Source organism: Lepidochelys kempii, chromosome 4, assembly GCF_965140285.1.
Source record: "Lepidochelys kempii isolate rLepKem1 chromosome 4, rLepKem1.hap1, whole genome shotgun sequence".
NCBI classification, from domain to species: Eukaryota; Metazoa; Chordata; order Testudines; family Cheloniidae; genus Lepidochelys; species Lepidochelys kempii.
Genome location: NC_136383.1, coordinates 123,147,314 through 123,172,835, shown reverse-complemented (window position 1 = coordinate 123,172,835; position 25,522 = coordinate 123,147,314). Strand labels below are relative to the sequence as shown.

At 44.0% G+C, this 25,522-nt stretch overlaps 1 protein-coding gene across 1 annotated transcript in view; it reads right to left on the bottom strand.

The window, feature by feature from the left end:
• The window catches only part of POLN (DNA polymerase nu), a 236,183-nt gene that overhangs the window by 160,651 nt on the left and 50,010 nt on the right, over window positions 1-25,522 (bottom strand). The window contains exons 7-9 of the mRNA XM_073343208.1: window positions 24,296-24,402; window positions 13,097-13,254; window positions 6,584-6,652 (exon numbers count right to left, since the gene is read on the bottom strand). Of these exons, the coding sequence (XP_073199309.1) occupies window positions 6,584-6,652; window positions 13,097-13,254; window positions 24,296-24,402 (334 nt within the window). The remainder of the gene's footprint in view (window positions 1-6,583; window positions 6,653-13,096; window positions 13,255-24,295; window positions 24,403-25,522) is intronic.

Sequence of the window (25,522 nt, the reverse complement as noted above, 5' to 3'; positions counted from 1 at the left end):
GAACAAAGGGTAGGAATAAATAGTAAATTTTCAGAATGGAGAGGGGTAACTAGTGGTGTTCCCCAAGGGTCAGTCCTAGGACCAATCCTATTCAACTTATTCATAAATGATCTGGAGAAAGGGGTAAACAGTAAGGTGGCAAAGTTTGCAGATGATACTAAACTGCCCAGGATAGTTAAGACCAAAGCATACTGTGAAGAACTTCAAAAAGATCTCACAAAACTAAGTGATTGGGCAACAAAAATGGCAAATGAAATTTAATGTGGATAAATGTAAACTAATGCACATTGGAAAAAATAACCCCAACTATATATACAATATGATGGGGGCTAATTTACCTACAACTAATCAGGAAAAAGATCTTGGAGTCATCGTGGATAGTTCTCTGAAGACGTCCAGGCAGTGTGCAGCGGCAGTTAAAAAAGCAAACTGGATGTTAGGAATCATTAAAAAAGGGATAGAGAATAAGACAGAGAATATCTTATTGCCCTTATATAAATCCATGGTACGCCCACATCTTGAATACTGCATACAGATGTGGTCCCCTCATCTCAAAAAAGATATACTGGCATTAGAAAAGGTTCAGAAAAGGGCGACTAAAATGATTAGGGGTATGGAACGGGTCCCATATGAGGAGAGATTAAAGAGGCTAGGACTTTTCAGCTTGGACAAGAGGAGACTAAGGGGGGATATGATAGAGGTATATAAAATCATGAGTGGTGTGGAGAAAGTGAATAAGGAAAAGTTATTTACTTGTTCCCATAATATAAGAACTAGGGGCCACCAAATGAAATTAATGGGCAGCAGGTTTTAAACAAATAAAAGGAAATTCCTCTTCACTCAGCGCACAGTCAACCTGTGGAACTCCTTGCCTGAGGAGGCTGTGAAGGCCTGGACTATAACAGGGTTTAAAAGAGAACTGGCTAAATTCATGGAAGTTAAGTCCATTAATGGCTATTAGCCAGGATGGGTAAGGAATGGTGTCCCTAGCCTCTGTTTGTCAGAGGGTGGAGATGGATGGCAGGAGAGAGATCACTAGATCATTACCTGTTAGGTTCACTTCCTCTGGGGCACCTGGCATTGGCCACTGTCGGTAGACAGGATACTGGGCTTGATGGACCTTTGGTCTGACCCAGTATGGCCATTCTTATGTTCTTATGTGTGGATCCTCCTTCCTGACAAATGGGAACTTTTTATTCAGGTTCAAGTTAGGGCCCCATGATACATAGTACATTTTTGATTTGTGTAACTCAGTGGTGCCATCAGACTGCAAAGAATTCTTTGTCCCTCCCATGCCCCTTCACCGCCGCCACCACAGTTCCGTAAATGTAAGAATTCCAAAGAATACACCAGAGGGATAGCTAAAGTTATGCCCAGAACACACTAATAGTTTTAACAGAAGACACAAAACAGGTTAAGTAAACTTCTTTATTGCTCGGTTCATACATAGAACAAGGAGGAAACACAATTAAAGTGACAGTAAAGCCAACAGATGCTGAACAGTGACGAAATGACCCTCTTCCCCCACTCTCAGGAAATCAAGGCCAGTTTTCAACCTTGGGTGTACTCATGCATAATAGCTGACAAGTGCTGTTATCTCTGCACTCAGTCAAATGCTAAAAGAATTTCTGAAGCCCCTCCCAAACCCTTAAAGAATTGTTTTGAAGGTCATTGAAACTGACTGAGTGCTCCCCTTAATATAGTCTTCAAAACAGATGTTAACATTAACACCAAAGCATTTTATAATGATGGCAACAGAACTGAGTAAACACACTCCACAGCAAAAACTCAAGCCCCATAGTGCTAATGCTGTGGAGGTGCCCTGCCACAACTGTCCATAAAGAGTCAATAGTTACAGAAATGAATGGCTAATTACACAGTTACAGGGAACTAAACCCTCATAAACATAAGAACAGCCATACTGAGTCAGACCACTGGTCCATCAAGCTCAGTATCCTGTCTTGTGAAAGTGGCTGGTGCCAGATGCTTCAGAGGAAATAAACAGAGCAATTTATCAAATCTTCCATCCCGTCATCCAGTCCCAGCTTCTGGCAGTCAGAGGTTTAGGGACACCCAGAGCATGCGGTTGCATCCCTGACCATCTTGGACAATAGCCATTGATGGACCTATCCTCCACAAAGGTACACTCACACCCAAATATGTGCCTATGGTCACTCCTGTGCAACTCCAGCAGCTCCATAGGGTGTGATATTGTCCCTCAAAAATGCAGAAGTCACCCACTGCATCCCACTGTTCCAGAATGCATGCACATCAGGTATCCCAGATTTTTCTTGCCCTCCAAGAACCAGGACCACCATGCAAGCAGGCAGGATCTGGCTGTCTAAACGCTTTGCAAACAAGTCCTCTCTTGTGCCCACACTATATGGAAGTACCCGCCTTTACCCTCACATACGCTGTGAAGGGCACAGCAGGCCACAATTATGAGAACAGCATTGGCCACACTGGCATCCAGACTGGTGTGTAAGCATCATCGAACTTTCAGCCACCCAGACTTGAACTTCATGACCATTCGCTATCTATGCAATTTGTAGTTGAGTTCCCTTTTTCCAGGGTCATTGATGTCAGGGGTATGGTTTCATGAGCGAAGCTAAGAGTGGGTATGCAGGGTCTTCCAAAATAACTGTTGGCACAAACCCACTGTAGAGTACTGCTTAGTTTCTAGGGAATGAAGTCCCTTCTTCCCCCAAAGTACAATCCCAATCTCCTCAGCACCCTGGTGTCATGAATCTTTACTGTGTTTCCAACAGTGTTCATGAACTCTGTGGTCCACTGAGCCCTGAAGAATGATTGAGTAGTAACCTTTTCGGCTCATATACTCACTCGCTCCTTTCGGTGGGCAAAGTATTGGGAAATGGATGCCATCAGTGGCCCATGCAGAGTTCGGAAACCCTATTCTCTGAAATCCAGCTATAATGTCCAGTACTCGGATTATGGCAACCACTCGTGGGTAGGTGACAGTACTATTTGTCTCACAAATCTGTACAACCATGACCCTGACAGTAGACTTCCCAAATCCATACTGGTTTGCAACTGACCAGAAGCCAGCTGGTGTTACCAGGTTCCACAAGGCAAAAGCCATGTACTTCTGTATTGGTATGGCTTTCCAAAATCAAGTGCTCTGGCACTGAAGGGTTGGAGCAAGCTCTCTCACATCTCCATCAAGGTCTTCTTCCTCGTTCGGAAGTTCTGAACCCACTGCTCCTAATCCCAGGTTTCCAAAACCACGTGATCTTACCACATCGTGCTCATTCTCCTGGACCAGTAGCGGCAGTCTACTCATGGGCATACCATGGCAATAGCAGCAGACACCATATCTGTTCCATGGGACCATAGTGGATTGTCAGTCACCTGCTTGGTCAGCTGTCTTTGGCTTTTCAAAAAGTTCTAGCACAATTCCATCCAGTATCTCTCACTGATTGCTGTGACAAAGCTCTGTCCTTGCCTCCGTGGGTCCTGCATTTCCTGGCAGATTTCGGTAGCCTCAGAGGCTCACTGTGACCCTCCACATAACCCTTCTCTCTCTAGAGAGAAGGGTCACAGTCTACTGAGCCATTTTCATCATAAGCCAGCGAGGGAAAGGAGGAGAAGTTATCCTTCATTGCACAGTCTCTGTTGTCTCCCAGTCTCAGTGATTAATCAGGGGGCAAAAGGGGGGGGAGCCCGGGCCCACCCTCTACTCCGGGCTCCAGCTCAGGGACTCTAATAGTATCAGCTATGGTATCTGACCTTTTAGAAACATGACATGTACAATTCCCTGGGCTACTTTCCCCACAGCAGCCCTCACTTCCTCAAGCTCCACTTCACCCTTACCTCAGGGCCTCCTTCCTTATGCCTGATATGGTGTGTACTGCTCAGTCTCTCCAACAGCACAACTTCCTTCCTGACATGCACACTCACCTGACTAACTGGGAGGCTTTTAACTAGTTTCAGCCAGCCCCTGATTGGCTTCAGGTGTCCCAATCAACCTAGCGTTCTCCCTGCCTTCTGGAAAGTTCTTAATTGGCCCCAGGTGTCTTAATTGACCTGGAGCAGCTGCCATTTCACTTATCCTGGTACCAGGGATTTGTTTAGCCTGGAGCTAATATAGCTGTCTCCCATTACTTTTCTATAGCCATCTGGCCTTGCCCCGTCACATTGCCTATTGCACTGGAGAAAACTATGTCCCCAAGACGGAGCAGGAGCAGAACCACATCATCATTCACTTGCTCCACATCTTCCACCTAGTTTGGCAGAAGGGAGAGGTGAACAGGAACTGCCATCGGCAAATATATGAAGGTGGAGGACAGCACCAATACCAAATAGCAAGGCAGTTCCTAGAGCTTCTCCTTTGATGCACAGAAACCTGGGATATGCCTCTGAAATGGTAGTGCTAACATCACATACCAAACACCGGCAGTGTGGATGGCGGTATACACAGGTACAGCATACATGGACACTCAGTACAGGTGTGGGGTACACGTGGAAGCGTACCTGAGCATGCGTGCAAGTATAGATGTAGCCATAATTAGAAAGTTTTTCCTAATATCTAATCTAAATCTCCCTCGCTGCAGATTAAACCCATTACTTCTTGTCCTATGCTTCATACAGAACATACAGAACAATTGATCACCATCCTTTTCAAAACAGCCCTCAACGTAATTGAAGACTGCCATCACGTTACCCCCACCCTCAGTATTGTTTTCTTAAGACTAAATATACACTTTTTTTAAAATCTTTACTCATAGCTTAGGTTTTCTAAACCTTGTATCATTTTTGTAGCTATCCTCCGGACTCTCTCCAATTCGTCCACATCTTTAAGTGTGGCATCTAAAATTGGACAATACGCCAGCTGAGGCCTCACCAGCACAACGTAGAGCAGAACAATCCCATGTCTTCCACATGACACTCCTGTTATTATACCCAGTATATTTGTCAGCTCCACACTGCTGATTCATATTCAATTTGTGATCCACTACAACCTCCAGATCCACTTTAGCAGTATCATGGACTAGTCACTTATTTCCCATTTTCTATTTGGGAATTTGGTTTTTCCTTCCTAAGTGTAGTACTTTATACTTGTCTTTACTGAATTTCATCTTGTAAAATTAGACCATGGAACTCATTGCCACAAGGCCTACAACTCCGAAAGATTTAAAGAAAGTTTTGACATTTATGTGCATAATTAGAATATTCAGTTATAATAATAAAGACTAACAAAGAATATTGGAAGGGATATAAAACCTCATGACTCTGGGTTTAAACCAATCTCTAACAACTATTATTTTCACAGGGCACAGATTATCCCAAAACTGCGTACTACTAGTGTTTTTTGCATCTTACTCTTATGCATCTAGTGCTTGACACTGGCAGAGATAGGATACTGAACTAAATATAAAATGGGTCTGTTCTAGTATGGCAATTCCTACATTCCTAAGTATGAGAGAGAGGGCTTCTGGCAGGCCATTTCTGTGAGAGCTCCGTTCTTTTGGAATTTTTCCTCCTTGGACCAAAATAGTCTGTATTTATTGGTATTCAAGACATATACTGCAAGGCTCATCTTTTTAAGATACCTTTTGGGGAGAGAAAGCTTGCTTAAGGAGGTTACATTTAAGGAGTGTGTAATATTTCTTTTCATTTTATTTGGCTAGAGGTTTATTTACTTATTTCCCTTTGATTTATATTGACTGTGCATGTACTTAAATGTTAGTGGCACTGAAAGATGAAATAGGTGCCTCTTGTGGTCTTATAAATTAAACAAAATCATCTTGAGAACACTTTTGGCATAATCTTCTGATGCCAACCACAGGCCATTACAGGGGCCTCAGGCATTGGTGCACCTTGGTCCCTCCTATTCTCTGCCTCTGGCACATAGTAGTTTAGATTCCTGATAATTTGGTCTAATTTCAGTTCTTGGGCTTGGGGTGTGCTGGTGGCTGGATGGTGTTGATGGCCTGTGATATACAGGAAGTCAGACTATATGATCTGGTGATTCCTTCTGGCCTTAAATTCTATGGTTATGTCTACACAGCAGCTGGGAGCATCCCTCCCAGCATAGATGGAGAGACTCACCCTAGCCACAGAGCTAAAAATAGCAGTGAGGATGTTATAGCACTAGCAGCAGCTTGGACTAGCCATCTGAGCTCAGACACAAGGTCAGGCGGGTTTGGGCTCAGATAGCTAGCCTGAGTCACCACCCATGCCACAACCTCCTCACTGCTATTTTAAGAGCGCTATCTCAGACAGAACTAATGCTAATCTGTTTAACCAGGTGGGAGGCAACTGCAGTGTAAATATACACTATGATTTGGAAACAGCCTTCATTAGCTCTCACTGCTTCAAAATCTGTGTGAACCCCACTTAGCACACATGGCCCTAAATCATGGGAGTGCCTCTGTTACTGAAAACAGCACCACTGGTGGATTCAGTGTCTAATAATATTTAACATATGAGGCCTTCTTGTCTTTTTCCATATATAGACTCTGACTTTACTTTTAATTAAAGGTAAATCACAAATGTTTTTTTTCATTCACCATATCACTATGTAGGTACAATTTTTTGGTATATTTTGCTATGAAAATCTTACCTGTAATTCATCAGCCAGATCCATCATTATGCTGTAAAGTATCTTCAAGTTTAGAACCAAGTTCTGGTGCTGATTTAAAAATAAATAAATCAAGAATACTCAATTACTAATATAAAACTGGTAAGATTATTACTTCAATACTAAGTGACTAACCAACATGAAAGCATTTTTCCTTGTGCATCTACTGATGCTAACTCTTGCATATCTAGTAATATTCTTAGGCCACTGATAATCACATTTCAAGAGCTCCTGGGGAAGTAATGATCTGGAATATTTAGAACTTAATGTATTCCTTATTTTACATACCGCACCTGGGAACACAATCTGAGCATGAAGATTGAAGAGGTGTACTTACTTTTAAGAGATAATATTGTAACATTGGGCTTTTGATACTAGAGTTAAAGTTCTTGTAGTAAAGTGATCATGATAGGGTTAACTGGGTTATCGAGAGCATTATGGGATGGAGCCATGCTCCTCTCCCGTACCTTACTTCCTGTTTTAGTCCATGGGAGTGTTCTCCCCACTCTGTTGCGATGCAGTTAGATATACAGCAAGTCCCCAGCCTGAAGTCCTGCGAATAGACTTATCTTTGTTGCACTGAGCAGTCCCTTTTCAAAAGTTCTACCATCATGTCTACACAATGGAAAGTTTCTTACCTGATCATTTCCATTCTGCTAGCAGTATCTGCCACAATTCTGTGACTTTGGGCTGTTCCCCTCCTCTCTGAAAAAATGAAGGCAGTTCAAAGTTGCAGCATAGCTCATGCTGGCTATGTTCCCTTCTCCAGCTGCACACCAGAAGAGTCATTCCAAAGCTGTGTAGAAACTCTTACAATATGATTAGTAACAATAGTGCCAGTCAGTGAACTACGTACAGTAGGCTATCTGGCCCACAAATTGTAGACATAAAATAAATGTTGTCCTTTGGCTACTGGAATCTCATCAGGGACTGGTAGAATTGTGGGAGATGCTGCTAGCAAAAAGGAGATCACCAGGTAAGGCACGACATTCTGTAGCCCAGCGTCTCAATTATATGATGCTTGGGAAGTAACGAGCAATGAATTATAAGAAAGAAAGGACCAAAAAAACAGACTGAAATAGAGAACTCTCTGTTTGAAAGTACATGGCAAGTTATTTTTGTATCACCACATGCAGAACCTTCATTCCAAAAGAGGCCTCTGCAGGGGATAGAAAATCCATCTTACAATGTTTGATAAAGCTGTTGACAGAAGACCAGGTTGGAGACCTTCAGATTTCCTCAGTTGAGGCATACATCCTTTCTGCTAGATGATATTGGTAGAGATCTCAGAGGTCTTCAGGAATAGGTGAACTTGATGCCATGTGTCTCCATTACACATAACTTCATCCATCTGGCCAGTGATTGGTAGAATGCCAAAAGGCTTTGGCACTTTGGGTGAAAGAATACAAACAAGGAGCTTGATCTTCTCATCAATTCATTGCACTTGAAGTAGTTCTTAAGTGCTTTACATACATCCAGAATATGCCACAGCTTTTCTGTAGGATGCTGGGTCTTTGGACAGAATAATGGGAGGATCTCTTCCTGTGTGGTATGGAAAGAGAAATCTCACCTTTGGTAAGAAAGATTCTGGAGTCCTTAGAACCAATTGTCATCATGGAACAGTGTGTTGCTGTATGGATAGAGCTGCCAACTCAGACTTGTCAAGCTAACATAATAGTGACCAAGAAGCATGTTTTGATAGATAAAAAACAAAGGCATAACTGTAGTCCCTTGTCTATACTGTCCTGAAGAAAATCCAGAATAGCTGGAATTCCAGGGTATTTGGGATTTCTGTTTATCTCCAGGAGTTTAACCATGCCCATATGGAGGAGTAGGCCTTTAGTGCTAAAGTCTGTCTGGAGACCAGCAGAGTGCTGACCATCTTGGAGAATAAAATGACTGCTTATGCTTCCCTCTCAATAGCCATGCAATCATATTGATTTCCATTACAACTCCGAATATGAAATGTACAGTGCTCACTTTATATTATTATTATTATTACAAATATTTGAACTGTAAAGAAGATAAAATAGTATTTTTCAATTTACCTCATACAAGTACTGTAGTGCAATCTCTATCATGCAAGTGCCACCTACAAATGTAGAATCTTTTTTACATAACTGCACTCAAAAATAAAGCAATGTAAAACCTTAGAACCTAGCAATCCACTCAGTCCTACTTCCTGTTCAGCCAATCGCTAAAACAAACAAGTTTGTTTACATTTATGGGAGATAATGCTACCTGCTTCTTATTTACAATGTCACCTGAAAGTGAGAACAGGCGTTCACATGGCACTGTTGTAGCCAGCATTGCAAGGTATTTATGTGCCAGGTATGCTAAGCATTCATATGCCCTTCATGCTTCGGCCACTATTCCAGAGGACATGCTTCCATGCTGATGATGGGTTCTGCTCGATAACAATCCAAAGCAGTGCAGACTGATGCACGTTCATTTTCATCATCTGAGTCAGAGGCCACCAATAGAAGGTTGGTTTTCTTTTTTGGTGGTTTGGGTTCCGTAGTTTCTGCATTGGCTAGCCTCCCCGAGTACAAATATACCTGGAACCGGTTGGTATATATTCAAGGAGGCTAGTCCATGGAACCACTCAACACTGCTCATGCTACTGTGTCTACACTATTATTTTTAGCACATTAGCTTGAGGCAGAGCTAGCATGAGTATGTTTACATGAGCTGGGAATCACACTTCTAGCTCCAAGTGTACAGACAGACTTAGTGTCTTTCATCTCTTCTACAGCATCATCCTTTATTTTTTTTTTAACTAGACTGATCTTTCCTCCTTAAAATGAAGATCTTCATTCTGTGAATGAGCCTTCACAAACAAAAAATTTTTAACCATGAAAAGTAGTTCAAGGTAACTGTTGTCACCTCATCTCTTGCAGAAGTGTCCAATATTTTTAATTAGGCAATCTATACAGTTCATTTCCATTAAACCCAATAGTGCTGATCATCAGATTACATTGCAGAGCTTTAAATTTTGAGAGGCTGTGTGAGTGGTCTTGGGTGAAGAGGAGAAAATTACTTGCCACTCTGGCATGGAATTTATGAAAACGCTTCTCAGTTAATCTAGTTGGTTGTAAAATGTTTCCCTTCTGTTGACTGCTTGACTAGACTAAACTTAAGGTTAAATAAAATTAGGTAGGGTAGGGTAAAATTAACAATCTATTATCACTTCCTACTCCTAACCACCAAAATAAGAGAGGTGTGGGAAATGCAACAAGATGTACTTATCTCATTTACCTTTTTAATTTTTTTAATTTCTTATTTCCTTCTCTTGCTTGGCTCTACTCTGTCTTCTCTCTCTCTATTTCTCTATATTTTTCACTAAAATTTTAACATTTTTCTTCTTTTTGTGAAAAGAGTAGAATCCCTTGCCCATTTCTCTTTCCTGCTTCCTGGGAGTATTTTCCATTTTCAATTACCTCTCCTCTTTTCTTATACTCCGCTCTCTTTCTTAAATGATATTCTCATTCTGTACATCCCATTCCCATGCCCAGTGTTCTCTCCATATTATTAACTCACCATACTCCCCCAATTTCTTATTGCCTTTCTTCTTCCTGGATGTTCTCTCGTCTACTTGCTGGATTCCTCTATCTTTTACTAACCTGCCCACTTTTTCCTCCTATGACACACTACTTGATTATTTCATTCCTCCCTTTGCTTACGCTACACCGCTTCATTCCCTTGTGTGTGCGCCATGGGATGGAGAGTGAAATGCAGCTGTGGTTCACATAGAATGATGTAGTACAGAAGCAGTCACAAGCAAGGGAGGGGATTGGCACAGAAGACAAAGAAGAGTAAGTAATGTAGTAGCCAGAAGGTGGAAACCCTCAGAAGGCAACAAGACAGCTACACAATAAATGGGAGGAAGTAGAGGAAAACTCCCATTATGTCTGAGTATTGCATGCACCTTGCAGTACAAAAATATACTTTTTAAACATGAGTGTTTTAGGATACCTAATAAGAACTTCAAGACATGTCTATTACTGCACATTCAATCTAAATGTTCTGCTAATTTCAGTGAAAAGAAAAGGAGTACTTGTGGCACCTTAGAGACTAACGGATTTATTTGAGCATAAGCTTTCGTAAGCTACAGCTCACTTCATCGGATGCATTCAGTGGAAAATACAGTGGGGAGATTTATATACACAGAGAACATGAAACAATGGGTGTTGTTATACACACTGTAAGGAGAAAGTGATCACTCTCCTTACAGTGTGTATGGTAACACCCATTGTTTCATGTTCTCTGTGTATATAAATCTCCCCACTGTATTTTCCACTGAATGCATCCGATGAAGTGAGCTGTAGCTCATGAAAGCTTATGCTCAAATAAATTTGTTAGTCTCTAAGGTGCCACAAGTACTCCTTTTCTTTTTGTGAATACAGACTAACACGGCTGCTACTCTGAAACGTAATTTCAGTGAAGGATTTCTACAGCATCAGTCAATAAAATTCCTCAGATAAGCTAGATGTTTTGGAATTTTTTAAAGCATTCTTATAGGGTACACAAGAGACAAGACTGTTCTAGTGATATCAAAAGTAACACTTCATTTAGACTACTGGACACGGATTGAGATCTGAATAGTTCTCCCTAACTCTCTAAACTCCCAGAATAAATAACACATCCTGTGAAGCCTTGTCTCTCCAAACTGGGTCTCAAATTTTTGCTCAGACTACACTGTTGTGGCCAAAAATATGACCCCAAACCCTTGGCTACATAACATTGTTCATGAAAAAGTTTTGCCAGCAGAATGGTGATTTCTGTGGAACATTTCTATTGCAGCAGGGCTAACAATTAAGAATTCTATTTTTTTAAAAAGCTTCATTAAATAGACAAAACATTTCTATTCTTCTTTCATATGACTAGTGTAGAACAGCAACTACAATTTCACCTGAAGTTGATCGAGTCAAATGACTACATCAGTAATAGCAGAATTTATTGCAGTAATGCCTCCTTCATATTTATAAATTGGGTAGTAGGTAGTGATATGTTTGATGGTCTGTCGTGGGGAGCCACACTCACGCACTGGGGAGTCCTTGATTTTCCATTTGTGCATTAGATATCTGCATCTACCATGGTTGGTTCAAATTCAGTTCAGAATTGACCAAGATGAGCGTGGAAGGTCAAACCAGGAACCTTCTGCGTGGGATCTGGCACATGGTGCTTATTTTTTAAGTCTTGTTTAGCCCAATCTACTTTCCAAGCCAGGAGGGAGCAATGTTAGACAGAACAGGTAGCCATGGTGTTGGAGTTGACTTAAGGGTTCCCGTGATGCACTGTATTTAGCTGTGTATCCACAAGTCATGTGCGGCTGCATCTGCTCCATACTGGTGCACAATATTCAGTTACTGAATATACAAGTGCAACTGCAGATATTCGCAACACTGATGCTGATGCACTCCAGGTTGTACCTGCTAGTTTCAGGATTATGTTGGCTCTCATTTTTATCTTTGCAGCTACCTTGGATTGTCATGGCAAGATCATCTGTATATCCAAATTTTCGTGATTTAGTTGGAGGTATCCCATTTATGTATATATATAAAAAAGGGGGATATGTTCAAGAAGTTTATAGGTCGTACATAGTAGAGAAATTGGCCTATAGCTTCCAGCTTCATCAGGGGGCTTTTCACGCTTTGGAATGGCAATTACCATTGCCTCATGCCATATATTTCTTCCAGAGTGTAAGATGACAGCCTTCTCACTCTGTTAAGTGAGAATTCACAACAAATGCCATCAACTCGGCAACCAAACATTGCTCAGCAATCTTCTAGTCATCAGAGCAGCAACTAAACAAAATTTCTATCATACTGACTGTGACAAATTCACAGATTTTCTGTGTGCATGTTGTGTAGTTGTACATAAAGTTCCCCATGATTCCATGACTATGTAATTTGACATTTTCCCAAGATGCCATGAAATTCAGCATTTCTGGCATGGAATTCACCATTTTGCTGCAGCCAAGTGCTCAACATTTTGTATTTTGTCACCCTACCAGCACTCTGCCTGCAAATGCATCTCTCTTTTCAAATTTACCTCACAAAGGAGAATTAATTAGATTATAATGCATGCACCCTGTACTATTCCATGCAACGAGGCAGCAGGGCATTGGAGATGCTGGGAGTGAGAGTTGCAATCCAGCTTGCAGCCAGGGAGTGGGAGGAAGAGAACAAAGGAGATTTCATGTTGATAACACTAATTAATGTTGCCATGGAATTTAGGGTTTGTTCTGCAGGATTTAGGAGCTACTCATAGGGAATTTGGTTCCATTGGCCCACAGAATACTACAAGCCCTGATTAATCTATACCAATTATCTGGCATATATTGCTAACCAAGATAACCCTTTGCTCTCAGAAGAAAATCCTGCATGTATTTTTACGGTATATTTTTCTCTATTGTACCTTACAAAGTATCTAAATATCTTTACTATTTCACCGTTTGGTTTATCTGACTATGAGTCTCTAAAAACTACTTACCAATGTATTTCTCAAGGAATCTGCATTCATATTCACTGTTCTCTCTGAGACAGGCTTTTCAAAATGCTTATGTATCAAATATTCAAAAGAGGGGACAGTGTCACTGGGGTTTATCAGCCATGCAGCAATCCTTGGATCTAACACAACACAATCAGCCACTACAAAAATAAAAAACTATTTTAATCATTCATTGCTGATTTAATAAAAAACGGTTACTGACCTTTAGTAACTGTTGTTCTTCGAGATGTGTTGCTCACATCCATTCCACATTAGATGTGTGCACACAGCATGCACCATTGCCAGAGATTTTTCCCTCAGTGGTATCTGTCGGGCCAACTAGTGCCCTTTGCAGCCACGCGCTTATGCGCTGATATAAGATACCCCGCCAGCCACACAACCTCTCAGTTCTTTCTTGCCGGTTTACTCCAACAGAGGGGTGGGAGGGAGAGTCATGGAATGGATATGAGCAACACATTTCAAAGAACAACAGTTACAAAAGGTTAGTAACCTTTTCTTCTTCTTCAAGTGCTTGCTCATGTCCATTCCACGTTAGGTGACTCACAAGTAGTACCCCAGGAGATAGGCTCAGAGTTCATGGACATGTTGACTGCAACATCACTCTCTTTAATCTGGCATTGTCTCCGGCCTGATGAGTGATGTCATAGTGAGATGTGAAGGTATGTACTGATGACCAGGTTGTGGCCTTGCTCATGTCCTGGACTGGGACCTGTGCAAGGAATGCTGCTGACAAAGTCCGAGCTTTTGTGGAGTGAGCAGTTAAGATGGCTGAAGGCAGGACATTTGCCTGCTTGTAGCAAGTCTGAATACAGGCAGTTATCCAGGACGAGATCTTCTGGGCTGACACAGGTAGCCCTCTCCTCCTTTCTTCTATCGCTACGAAGAGTTGGCCTGGCTGCTATGGAATTGTGACACCACCTTTTGCAGGAAGGCCGGGTGGGAGTACAGTTAGACCTTGTCCTTGAAGAACACTGTGTAAAGTAGTTCCAACATAAGGGCCTTGATTTCAGACCACAGGCGCCAGCTTCTAATTTACCCCATGGTGCTCATTACCCCAACTCAGCTCCAGGCCCTGCCCCTGCTCCACCCCTGTCCGGCCTCTTCCCACCCACTCCCCTGAGTGTGCCCCGTCCTCACTCCTCCCCCTCCCTTCCAGCGCCTCCTGCATGCCGCTGAACAGTTGTTCCACAGTGTTCAGGAGACACTGGGAGGAAGGGGAAGGAGCTGATCGGTGAGGGCTGCCAATGGGCAGGAGTGGGGAGGTGGGAGGGTAGCTTGGCTGCCAGTGGGTGCTAAGCACCTGCTAATTTTTCTGCGTGGGTGCTGGCTCATGTCCACACAGGGTCAAGGACTGAGCCCCTCCCTGCTTGTTGATATAGAACATGGCTGCAGTATTGTTTGTCAGGACTAGCACCACCTCGCCTGAGATCTGGGGAAGGAACATTTGGCATACTAAGTGAATCGCCCTGAACTCCCTTACATTTATGTGCAGGGAGAGTTCTTGGGACCAAAGGCCGAGTCCTGAAGTTGTTGAGGTAGGCCCGCACTCTAGGTCTGACACATCTGAGACCAAAGACACTGACGGTTGTGGGGGAACAAAGGGCACCCCCATCATTTCTGATCTTGACTCTTTCCACCAGTCTAGGGAGGCAAGGACCAGGGGAGGAATTGTTAGCACTGAGTCCAAGTGTTGTCTGCTCGGGGAGAACACTGAAGCTAGCCACATCTGGAGGGGTCTGAGGCACAATCTTGCGTGTTGAACCATGTAAGTATTTGCAGCCATGTGCCCCAGTAGCCTGAGGCAAACCTGAGCTGTCGTAATTGGGTGGACCATGACATCGGATATCAGGTCCAATATGGTCTGGAATCGGGTCTCCGGCAGGAAGGCCATGGCTTAGGTCAAGTCAAGCACTGCCCTAATAAATTCTATTCTCTGAACTGGGACAAGAGTTGGCTTTTGTTTATCAGCAGACCCAGTGCTCTGCAGGTGGCTTGGACAGTGCTGATGCTGTTCTGTACTTGAGCCTCTGACCGAACTTTGGTCAGCCAGTTGTTGAGTTATGGGTAGACCTGGATGCCTCGCCGTCTAAGTAAGGCCACTACTACTGCCATATACTTCATGAAAACACAAGGGGATGCAGAGAGGCTGAACGGTAGGGTGGTGAATTGGTAGTGGTGTTGATTCACAATAAATCTGAGAAATCTTCTGTGGCCATGGAAGATACAAATGTGAAAATATGTGTCCTTTAAGTCGAGGATGCCATACCAATCCCCTGGATCCAGAATGGGAATGATAGAGGCCAGGGAGACCATGCAGAAGCTCAGTTTCTTGGGATATCTGTTGAGGCAATACAGGTCCAGAATGGGCTGGAGGCCCCTCCCGGCCTTTGGGATAAGGAAATATTGGGAGTAAAACCCCTTCCCTCTCAAGTCTTGCAGAACCTCCTCCATGGCCCCATTCGTAAGGGGGATTGTACCTCCTGGACTAAGTATTGCTCATGAGAAGGGTCCCTGAAGAGGGACGGGGATGGTGGGTGATAGGGAGGGTAGACAAAAACTGAAGGGTATAGCTGACTGTCACTGTACTTTGTACCCAATGGTCCGTGGTTGTGTGGGACCACACTAGGCTGAAATGGGACAGACAGTCCAAAAATAAAAGGGAAGTTGGATCTGAAGCAGTGACAGCACACCTTCAAAAGGTCCGCTTGGGCCCCTCAGAGTACCTCTGAGACCTGGATGGGAGGTTGAGGTGGACAGGAGCGGTTGGCACAGTTGATAACTTCTGACGCTGAGAATGAGGAGGCTGCTGGGGCCTGAATAACTTCCTGGAAGCCGTCGGAGCGTAAAGGTCTAAAGACTGGAGGGTGGCCCTTGAGTCCTTCAGGCTGTGAAGTCTTGTGTCCATCTGCTCCAAGAATAACGAGGAGTGGCCGTGGATGGTTGGACTTTGTGAGGAAGTCCCAAGGACAGGAGTCAAGATCACCACCTCATGGAGTCCATTATCCTGGCTGCCAAGTTGGCTGCATCCAGAGCTGCCTGGAGAGAGGTCCCAGCCCATTGTTACCCTCCAAGAGGGCAATGACCTTCTGCCTTTAATTTTGAGGCAGGGAGTCCTTAAATTTACCCAAGGAGTCCCACAGATAATAGTTGTATCTCCTCAGCAAAGCTTGCTGGTCAGAGATACGTAGTTGGAGGCTACCCATCGAATAACCCTTTCTTCCAAAAAGACCCAGTTTCTTGGCATCTTTTTGTTTGGGGGTAGCACTCAGCTGGCCCTGCCTGTCTCTCTCATTGGCTGCTGACACAATCGGGGGGTATAATTATAAGCAAAGTCTGAATGAACTCTCCCAACAGCTAGTTGGAAAGGGGGAGAGACTTCAGGAGCAAATTGTATTTACATGAACACACCTATTCTGCCTAGATATCCAGCAGATAGAGCTGTGTTGCTCAAAGTGATCAACTTTAGCTGGTGTTGGGTTACAAATCACTTTAGTACTGAAAGCAGGGGCAGTGAAATGTTATCAATGTTGTTCTCTTTATTGTATGAGTAAAGGGGATAAGTAAACGCACCTTGTAAGTTATTTTCTGACACTACCATTGGAGCGCTGTCTGCAGCCGAGGATAGTTGAGAAGGAACTGAGGGGGTCGGGCCGCACGAGTGCTAGATGAAGCGTCAATGACACCACGAGACAGCTACTGCACATGTGCGTCCCAACCAGGCACTGCTACCAAAAATCTCTGATCAGCAGTGCCGGGATGCACCAACACCTGAAGTGGAGCACCCACAGGGACAGCACTTGAAGAACTGTGCTTAACTGTCCTAAATGAGGGAGTCACCTTCAGCTGAAAGGACCTCACTAAGCCAAGGGCTCAAATGTCAGACCCCAGACCCCTGTGAAAGTAAGAGGGGTGGAGACAGGTGTCCCAGCCAGGAGGTGTGGACTCTCCCTAAGGGTCGCCAGTCTGGTTTAACCTGTTCCTCCCCACAGTTCAAAGATAGAGCTAAATAGGCTCCATTAGGAGTCTTTTGTTATGTTAATTGCTCACTAAGAACCGAAAGTCACTAAGGGTTGGGTGGACTCTCAAGAGACTGACTTATAGAGGTCACAGCAGAGAGGCAGGTAGCAGATGGTGACTGGTGAGAGGAACAGCAGCTGGTGAGGAGGCCAGTGGAGAGAAGCGGCAGCCAGCGAGGCGGCCAGCCAGACCAAGTGCTCAGATGGCGGAACAAGGTGCCTTCTTCCCCAGGTGGGAAGTGAACTCACACAGATGCACCTCTGAACCCTGGGTCCTCACTGACCAACAACCACTGTGAGTGGGGTATGATGAGGAAGCAGAGAGGGGCTCAATAAAGGAACTTTTGGTTGTAGAAGTTGGGGTCTGGTGCCGGGCAGGAAGAAACAGAAGCCTGCCTCTTGGAAATCTGAGTAGGAGAGGCAATGGAAGGGAAGACCCGGTATGAGGGGAAAGCCCCAGGGGTTCTGTAAGGCCACTGTATCAGTCAGCGACCTGCTGGCCAGGTGCCATCTGGGGGACCAGTACCAAAGTCCAGTGGCATGTTGACTGGCTACTGGTGGTGACCCTGAGGTTGCACACAGGGTTCCCTTTCAGACTTGGAAGAGAAGTCCTCTCTTAGAGACCATGGCACAGTGGTACCTGCCTCTGCCTCCATGTGGTGCCAGGGGTCCAGGGACCTGTGGCAAACTAGAGATGGTTGGGACATCAGGGTCAGGGACAGCTTGCCTCTAGAAAGTGCTGGAGGGCCCAGTGCCGGGAAGGAGCTCGATGCTCCTTGCTCCTTCCAGTAATCAGAGCTGGCAGGTATCCCATCAGAGTTGGGCAGGGGGACCAGGAGAGATAGTAAATCCCTGTTGATGGGACAGTCAGATTGCTGGTGCCACGGTGGCTTCTGGGTGTGAGCGGAGAATACCACACCGGACTCAATGCTCTGGGCATAGTTGATGGTGCCATCACGGAGCCAGGAGTGGAAGTGTGGCACAGGTCTCACCGTGATTCCTTCCCTCCTCCTCCCCCCCCCCCCCGGCTTGTCCTTCTTCTGCAACAGTGAGCGCCCTCTATGGGGCGCTATTTTTTGTGCTTTTTCCATAGCACCAGAGATGTCAAACGGTACCAGGAAGAGCTTGGTTCTGGAGGAGCACTTTGCACTGACACCGAAGTGCTCGGTGCCAAATCAGAGCAGCTCAGCTCTGAGGCAGGTGTGAGGGGAGCTTCCATGATGATAGTCATTGACCTGATGTGTCTGTCTTTTTTAGTATGGGGTCTGAAGTCCCAATAGATCTGGCATTTGTCCTTCACATGAGTCTCCCCCAAGCACTTCAACCAGCTGGAGTGCAGATTGCTCATGGGTATAGGTTTGCCACAGGAGGCACAAGGTTTGAAGCCCGGGCACAGAGGCATGTCCCTTGATGATAGGGACTATTTACAGTAACTATGTACACTAACATTAATCACAATAACTATATACTCTAAACAATGATAAACTAAGAGTTATAGTCCAAAAACTACTGGGGAGAAGCCTTGCCAAAGCAAGAAGGCTCATTCAAGCAACTGTCATGGGCGGTAAGAAGGAACTGAGAATGTTTGTGGCCGGTGGTGCCCCTTTTACCGGTGCATAAGCACGCAGCAACAGAGGGTGCCAGAGCCAGCCCAATGGATACCACTGAGGGAAAAATCGCCGGCAACAGTGCACACACCTAACATGGAATGGACATAAGAAAGCACTCAAAGAAGAATATTTCAAATTTATTTACATTATAGCAAAAGACTAAAAAAAAGGTTTTGCAAAGTAGCACTTTCCCATCTTTTTTGAAGACACATTCCTATGACAATACAACTAAGATCTAAATTAGAGTCAATACTCTATGACTCATACTTTTGTTGAGTGCCTGGGAAGAGATGTTTTTAAAAGGTAGAGAATTTAAATTTGAGGAATAAACTGGGTGATACCAGTAGTTCAAAGTTGAGTTTCTACAGTGAAGGGATAATTATTTACTTGTAATACTACTTGTCTGACTGTATTGTTTTACCAGATTCCTACTTTTCTACTTCCACTCGCTAGTGCAAAGAAAGTCAGAACCCCCTAAATCTCAAAGAGTTGGGGTTTTTGAAGCCCAGGTAGTTTAGCCCTATTCTGAGACCAATTACCAATGCCTCAGTACCCCCTGGATCATTCTACTGTAGTTTCTTCAAGAGAAGGAAGTGGAGTTATCCCTAAATTCTAAGTGTAACTAACAGTCAACGAATATTTATAAGGTAGGAGGAGTCCATCAGAAAAAAAGAATCAGCTTTTGAAAAATTATTGCCTCCTCCTCAATAGTGAGGGGACACAGGTGGACGAGTAAGAATCCGGTCAGAAGATATCTTCCAAGAAGCACAATTACAGGTTAGCCTTTCTCTAAAGAAGCCATATTAACTGGATTCCTATGCTTAGAGACTAAAACATATGAGGAGAGTTTTCCATGAATCCATAAATTTTCCAGTCATAGAACAAAGGAAAAGGGAACAAAGAACCTAGGGAAAGAAGTCACTCACCTTGTGCAGTAATGATGGTTCTTTGAAGTGTGTCCCCCTATGGATGCTCCACTGTAGATGTGTCTGCATCCTTGTTCTGCTGATTGGAAAACTTTGGTATCACTGTACATTCTGCCTGAGCTGTTTCTCGCCTACCACGAGGTTAGCCAGCATGCACAGGAAAACCCTCCTCGATTCCTTCTCTACCACGGAGTTAATGACAAGAACTCTGAAGCAGAGGGGAAGAGGGTGGGTTGTGGACCACCCACAGAGAGAAACATCTCGATGAACCATCGTTACTGGACAAAGGTGAGTAACTTCTTCTTTGAGTAGTGTCTCTATGGGTTCTACATTGTAGGTGACTCCCGAGAAGTGCCCACCACTAGTGACTGGGGCTTCAGAGTCGAGACTGTTATAGATGCTGGCTCCATGGCACTAAATCTGGCATATGCAGCCGAGTCCCCCAGGATGGCATAATGTTCTGCAAAGGTATGTGCAAGATGTTCAGGTAGCTGCTCTGCAGATTTCTGATACAGATTTTCTGATATCCTTGGAGAAGGTGATGGAAGAGGAAACCGATCTCATAGAATGCATGCATATTGAAGACGGGAGTGTTACATTATGCATCTGGTAACAGAGCTTAATATAGTTCGAGACCCATTTGAAGAGTCTTCGAGGTGAAATCGCTGTACCTTTTAACCTATCTGCAATGGAGAGGAAGAGTCTCAGAGACTTTCTGAAAGCTCTTGTCCTGTCCAAACAGAAGGCCAAGGCTCTCCTCACATCTAGTGTATGGAGGATGCCTTCCCTATTATCCTGATGAGGTCTGGGATAAAAGGTTGGAAGCCGAATAAGCTGATTTATATGAAATGTTGAAGTCACCTTGGGAATGAACTTTGGATGTGGTCTAAGAGTGACTTTGTCAGAGAAGAACACAGTGAACGGGGATGCACCATTAGAGCCACTATCTCCCCTTTCCTTCTTGCTGAGGTAATGGTGATCAGGAATGCTGTCTTCATTGAAAGGTGAGTTAATGAACAAGCGTTCATGGGTTCAAATGGAGGTCTAGTCAGTCCTTTTAACATTAGGTTGAGACCCACTGAGGACTGGGAAGTCTGGGTTAGAGAAAGAGGTCTGCTATGCCTTTGAGAAACCTCTTTGTAATTGGATAGAAAAAGACTGAGTACCCTTCTACCTCCTGGTGGAAGGTTTCAATTGCTGCTAGGTGAATCTTTAGTGAGCTAATAGAGAGAGACCCGATTTCTTGAGAGTCAACAGGTAGTCCAGGACTACTGGTAGGGTGGCTGCATTTGGGATGACACCTTTGGGCCGACACCAGATTTGAAACCTTTTCCTTTTGTAGGTAGGTACAATGAGTACCTCCTTTCCTAATGTGTAATAACACCTCCTGTACCTCCTCAGAGCAAGATGTCTCTATGTGCTGGAACCATGAAGGAGGCAGGCTTTGAGTCAAAGAATCCGCAGGTTGGGATAGATAGCAGGTAAGGAGTGACTGGAAGAGTCATAGGTGCACAGTGTCAACTGTGTCAGGTAACGGTACCATTTCTGTCTGGTCCAGGTGGGAGAAATCCATATGATGTTTGTTTTTTCTCTTTTCACTTTCAACAGGACTTTCAGTATTAGAAGGAATGGGAGAAATGTGTAAAGAAGACTGTCATAAATATAAAGGGAAGGGTAAACCCCTTTGAAATCCCTCCTGGCCAGGGGAAAGCTCCTCTCACCTGTAAAGGGTTAAGAAGCTAAAGGTAACCTCGCTGGCACCTGACCAAAATGACCAATGAGGAGACAAGATACTTTCAAAAGCTGGGAGGAGGGAGAGAAACAAAGGGTCTGTGTCTGTCTATAGAAAGAAAAGGAGTACTTGTGGCACCTTAGAGACTAACCAATTTATTAGAGCATAAGCTTTCGTGAGCTACTGCTCACTTCCACGATATGCATCTGAGGAAGTGAGCTGTAGCTCACGAAAGCTTATGCTCTAATAAATTGGTTAGTCTCTAAGGTGCCACAAGTACTCCTTTTCTTTTTGCGAATACAGACTAACACGGCTGTTACTCTGAAACCTGTCTGTCTATAGTCTGTCTTTGCCGGGGATAGACCAGGAATGGAGTCTTAGAACTTTTAGTAAGTAATCTAGCTAGGTATGTGTTAGATTATGATTTCTTTAAATGGCTGAGAAAAGAATTGTGCTGAATAGAATAACTATTTCTGTCTGTGTATCTTTTTTGTAACTTAAGGTTTTGCCTAGAGGGGTTCTCTATGTTTTTGAATCTAATTACCCTGTAAGATATCTACCATCCTGATTTTACAGGGGGGATTTCTTCATTTCTATTTACTTCTATTTTTATTAAAAGTCTTCTTGTAAGAAACTGAATGCTTTTTCATTGTTCTCAGATCCAAGGGTTTGGTCTGTGGTCACCTATGCAAATTGGTGAGGCTTTTTATCCAACATTTCCCAGGAAAGGGGGGGTGCAAGTGTTGGGAGGATTATTCATTGTTCTTAAGATCCAAGGGTCTGGGTCTGTAGTCACCTAGGCAAATTGGTGAGGCTTTTTACCAAACCTTGTCCAGGAAGTGGGGTGCAAGGTTTTGGGAAGTATTTTGGGGGGAAGGACGCGTCCAAACAGCTCTTCCCCAGTAACCAGTATTAGTTTGGTGGTGGTAGCGGCCAGTCCAAGGACAACGGGTGGAATATTTTGTACCTTGGGGAAGTTTTGACCTAAGCTGGTAAAGATAAACTTAGGAGGTTTTTCATGCAGGTCCCCACATCTGTACCCTAGAGTTCAGAGTGGGGGAGGAACCTTGACAAAGACCCTTGTCTCAGAAAAGGAGGAGAGCATCTCCCATGGAGTGTTGTCCGATCCCCACTCTAGAGCAGTACTGTGGACATTTCTTGTTCTTGTAAGTAGCTAATAGGTCTACTGTCGGTGTCCCCCATTGTTGGAATATGTCATGGAGGAACACTGAATCTATTTCCCATTCGTGGTCATGTGGGAATTTGTGGCTGAGACTGTCCACCTTTGTGCTGCGCACGCCTATGTTTTTCATGCCCCCGCAGTACTGGTGCTTCTTTGCTTGTGCCCATTGGGTCTTTAGGCAGCCCAAATTGCTCTGTCAACTCGGTACCACCATGCCCATGGTACCAGATATAGATGGCTTTGGTGCCGTTGGTACCAATGATACTGATTGAGCCTGAGATTGTTTTGGGCTTGATTGGGGCTCACTATGCGGCCTCACAAACCTTTTCTTAGAGGCCTTATGTGAGTGGTTCGCAGGTGTCTCCCTGGACTCACCTCCCTTCAAAGGAGAGGGTTGCGGTGAGGGCTCCTGCCAGGACTCCAGAGGTTGAAGGCCTGACTCCATGAGTAGAAGTTTGAGTCTCAGTTCTCTTTCCTGGATATGGGCTTCAGTCGCTGACACAAGAAACACTTCTGTGGAATGTCAGGTTTCAGAAGTGAGCTGTAGCTCACGAAAGCTTATGCTCAAATAAATTGGTTAGTCTCTAAGGTGCCACAAGTACTCCTTTTCTTTCTGTGGAATGTATTTCTCTCCCAGGCAGTGAACACACTGCGAGCGTCTGTCAGTCGCTGGGATAGATTCCTTGCAACTGAGGCACTTTTTGAAGCCCGGGGAGCCGGGCATACCCTTGTCCAGGGTGTTGGCAGAAGACTGTTTGTTTTTTAAAGCAAGGCCAAAATAAAATGCAAACAAAGTTGGGAAAGAAAAAAGGCTTCAAGGGAAGATAAAAAATAGCAATTCTAAAAGAGTTAATCTGCAAACGAACAGCTCCAGCTCCATCTCTAACCAGGGATGGTTGAGAAGGCACTGAGAAGGACTCACCCAGGCACGTTGGCTAATTTTGTGCCAGGCGAGGAGCAGCACATGTGCAAACGGAATGGATACTATTACCAAAATTCTCCGATCAGCAGTGCAGGGATGCAGACACACCGACAGTGGAGCACCCATCAGGACACTATTCAAAGAATCCTGGAGACTTCCAAAATGATAAGAACTGCCATACTGGGTCAGACCAATGGTCCATATAGCCCAGTATCCTGTCTCTAACAATGGCAGATACCAGAACTTCAAAGGGAATATACAGAACAGAACAATTTTGGAGAGATCCACCCTTATCTTCCCCTCCCAGTCTCTGGCAGTCAGAGATTTATGGTTGCGTAGTGGGTTAGCAGTAGTCCCTCCCACTCGGGGTCAGTGGGAGGCCACTCACTGTGCGTTGCTCACTGTCAGGGAATTAGCAGATCACTGCACAGCCTATGGCTCTGGCCTGCAGTCCAGGCAGAGCAGCAAATGAGTCTCTGGGCCCCAGATCCTCAAGCAGAGCGAGGCACCAACCAGTCTCTGACTCCTGCCTATAGTCAGAACAGAGCAGCAAACAGTTAGAGGTTCTGGCCCATGATCTGGGCAGAGCAACGCAAAAGTCTCTGAGCCCCGGTCCAGAAAGAGTGGGTAAGGGTCAGTTCTGATATGATTCTGTCTTTAAAATTACATGTAAAACGATTAATGTCACTGTATAATTGTTTTAATAAAGTATATTTATTAACAATTATACACTGATTTCAATGGAAGTTTTGCCAATGCAAAGATGGCATAATTAGGCACAAAACATCTTACCTTGTTTCCAGTTAATATCATCACCATAAACATGAAGCAGTGTTCTCAAAAAATCCTTTGCATTGAAGCAAACAACAGTACAGTGTAGTATTTGAAATAGTATTTCCCTATATAAGATATAAAAATAAATTCACTAACTGAGCATTTCATTTTTTCATATTACTGAATGCAAAATTTACATTATGTACATTTCTGTTGAACATGAATTAATATCACTTATTTAGTTAAAACAAATAAGGATTCTTACTTCTTGTACAAATAGGCTATCGGGGATTAGAAATAAATGTGGTTTCCCTCTCCCTCCCCATTGCTTCTGCTGAGCAATGAATAGGAAAACAGGATTGTATTTTCATTTTACTAAGTTAACTTTTTTCCCCTAAATTATGTTTTTCAAATAACAACCACTTAGTTGATATGCTTTCATAAGAGAAGGTTACTCACCTTGTGCAGTAACTGAGGTTCTTTGAGATGTGTGTCCCTGTGGGTGCTGCACTCTAGGTGATGGTGCGTCCCAGCGCCATTGATTAGACATCTTCAGTAGCAGTGCCTAGCCAGGCCACGCATGCGCAGCTGCTGTCTCGTGGCATCACTGGAGTCTGTTCAGTGCGCACACAGCATGACCCCCTCAGTTCCTTCTCTACTGTAGAGTCCTCTTTTTTCCAGAGTAGAGGGGAGGGGTAGTGGAGCATAGACAGGGACACACATCTCGAAGAACCTCAGTTACTGCACAAGGTGAGTAACCAACCTTCTCTTCTTCTTCAAGTGCTGTCTCTGTGGGTGCTCCACTCAAGGTGAAAGTAGAGCAGTACCCACTATGGTTGGGGGGACTTTGGAGTTATGTGCATGGTAGCAGCAGAAAGGACAGTAAGGCCTACTATGGCATCCGCCCTGGGGTCGTGTGTATTGGCATAGTGCTTGGCAAAGGTATGGTCTGAGGCCCATGTGGCGGCTTTGCAAATATCTGGAATGGATACATTGTGCAGGAATGCCACAGGTTGTTGACACGGCTCGAGCAGACCTTTGCATTTTTCTGTTATTAAGAGAATCTGAGTCCAAATTTAAAAAAAAAAAAATAGCACCCGGTGTTAGATTTTAAGGCCTGTTTCTTAACCATTCCTAGACTAATTAACAGATTCACTTATAAATTCTCAGAAAAATTCTATATTCAAAGAGGTGTAATTTTAGGAAGGATATGATGTATTCTTCCTATATAGCAAAGGGGTTAAA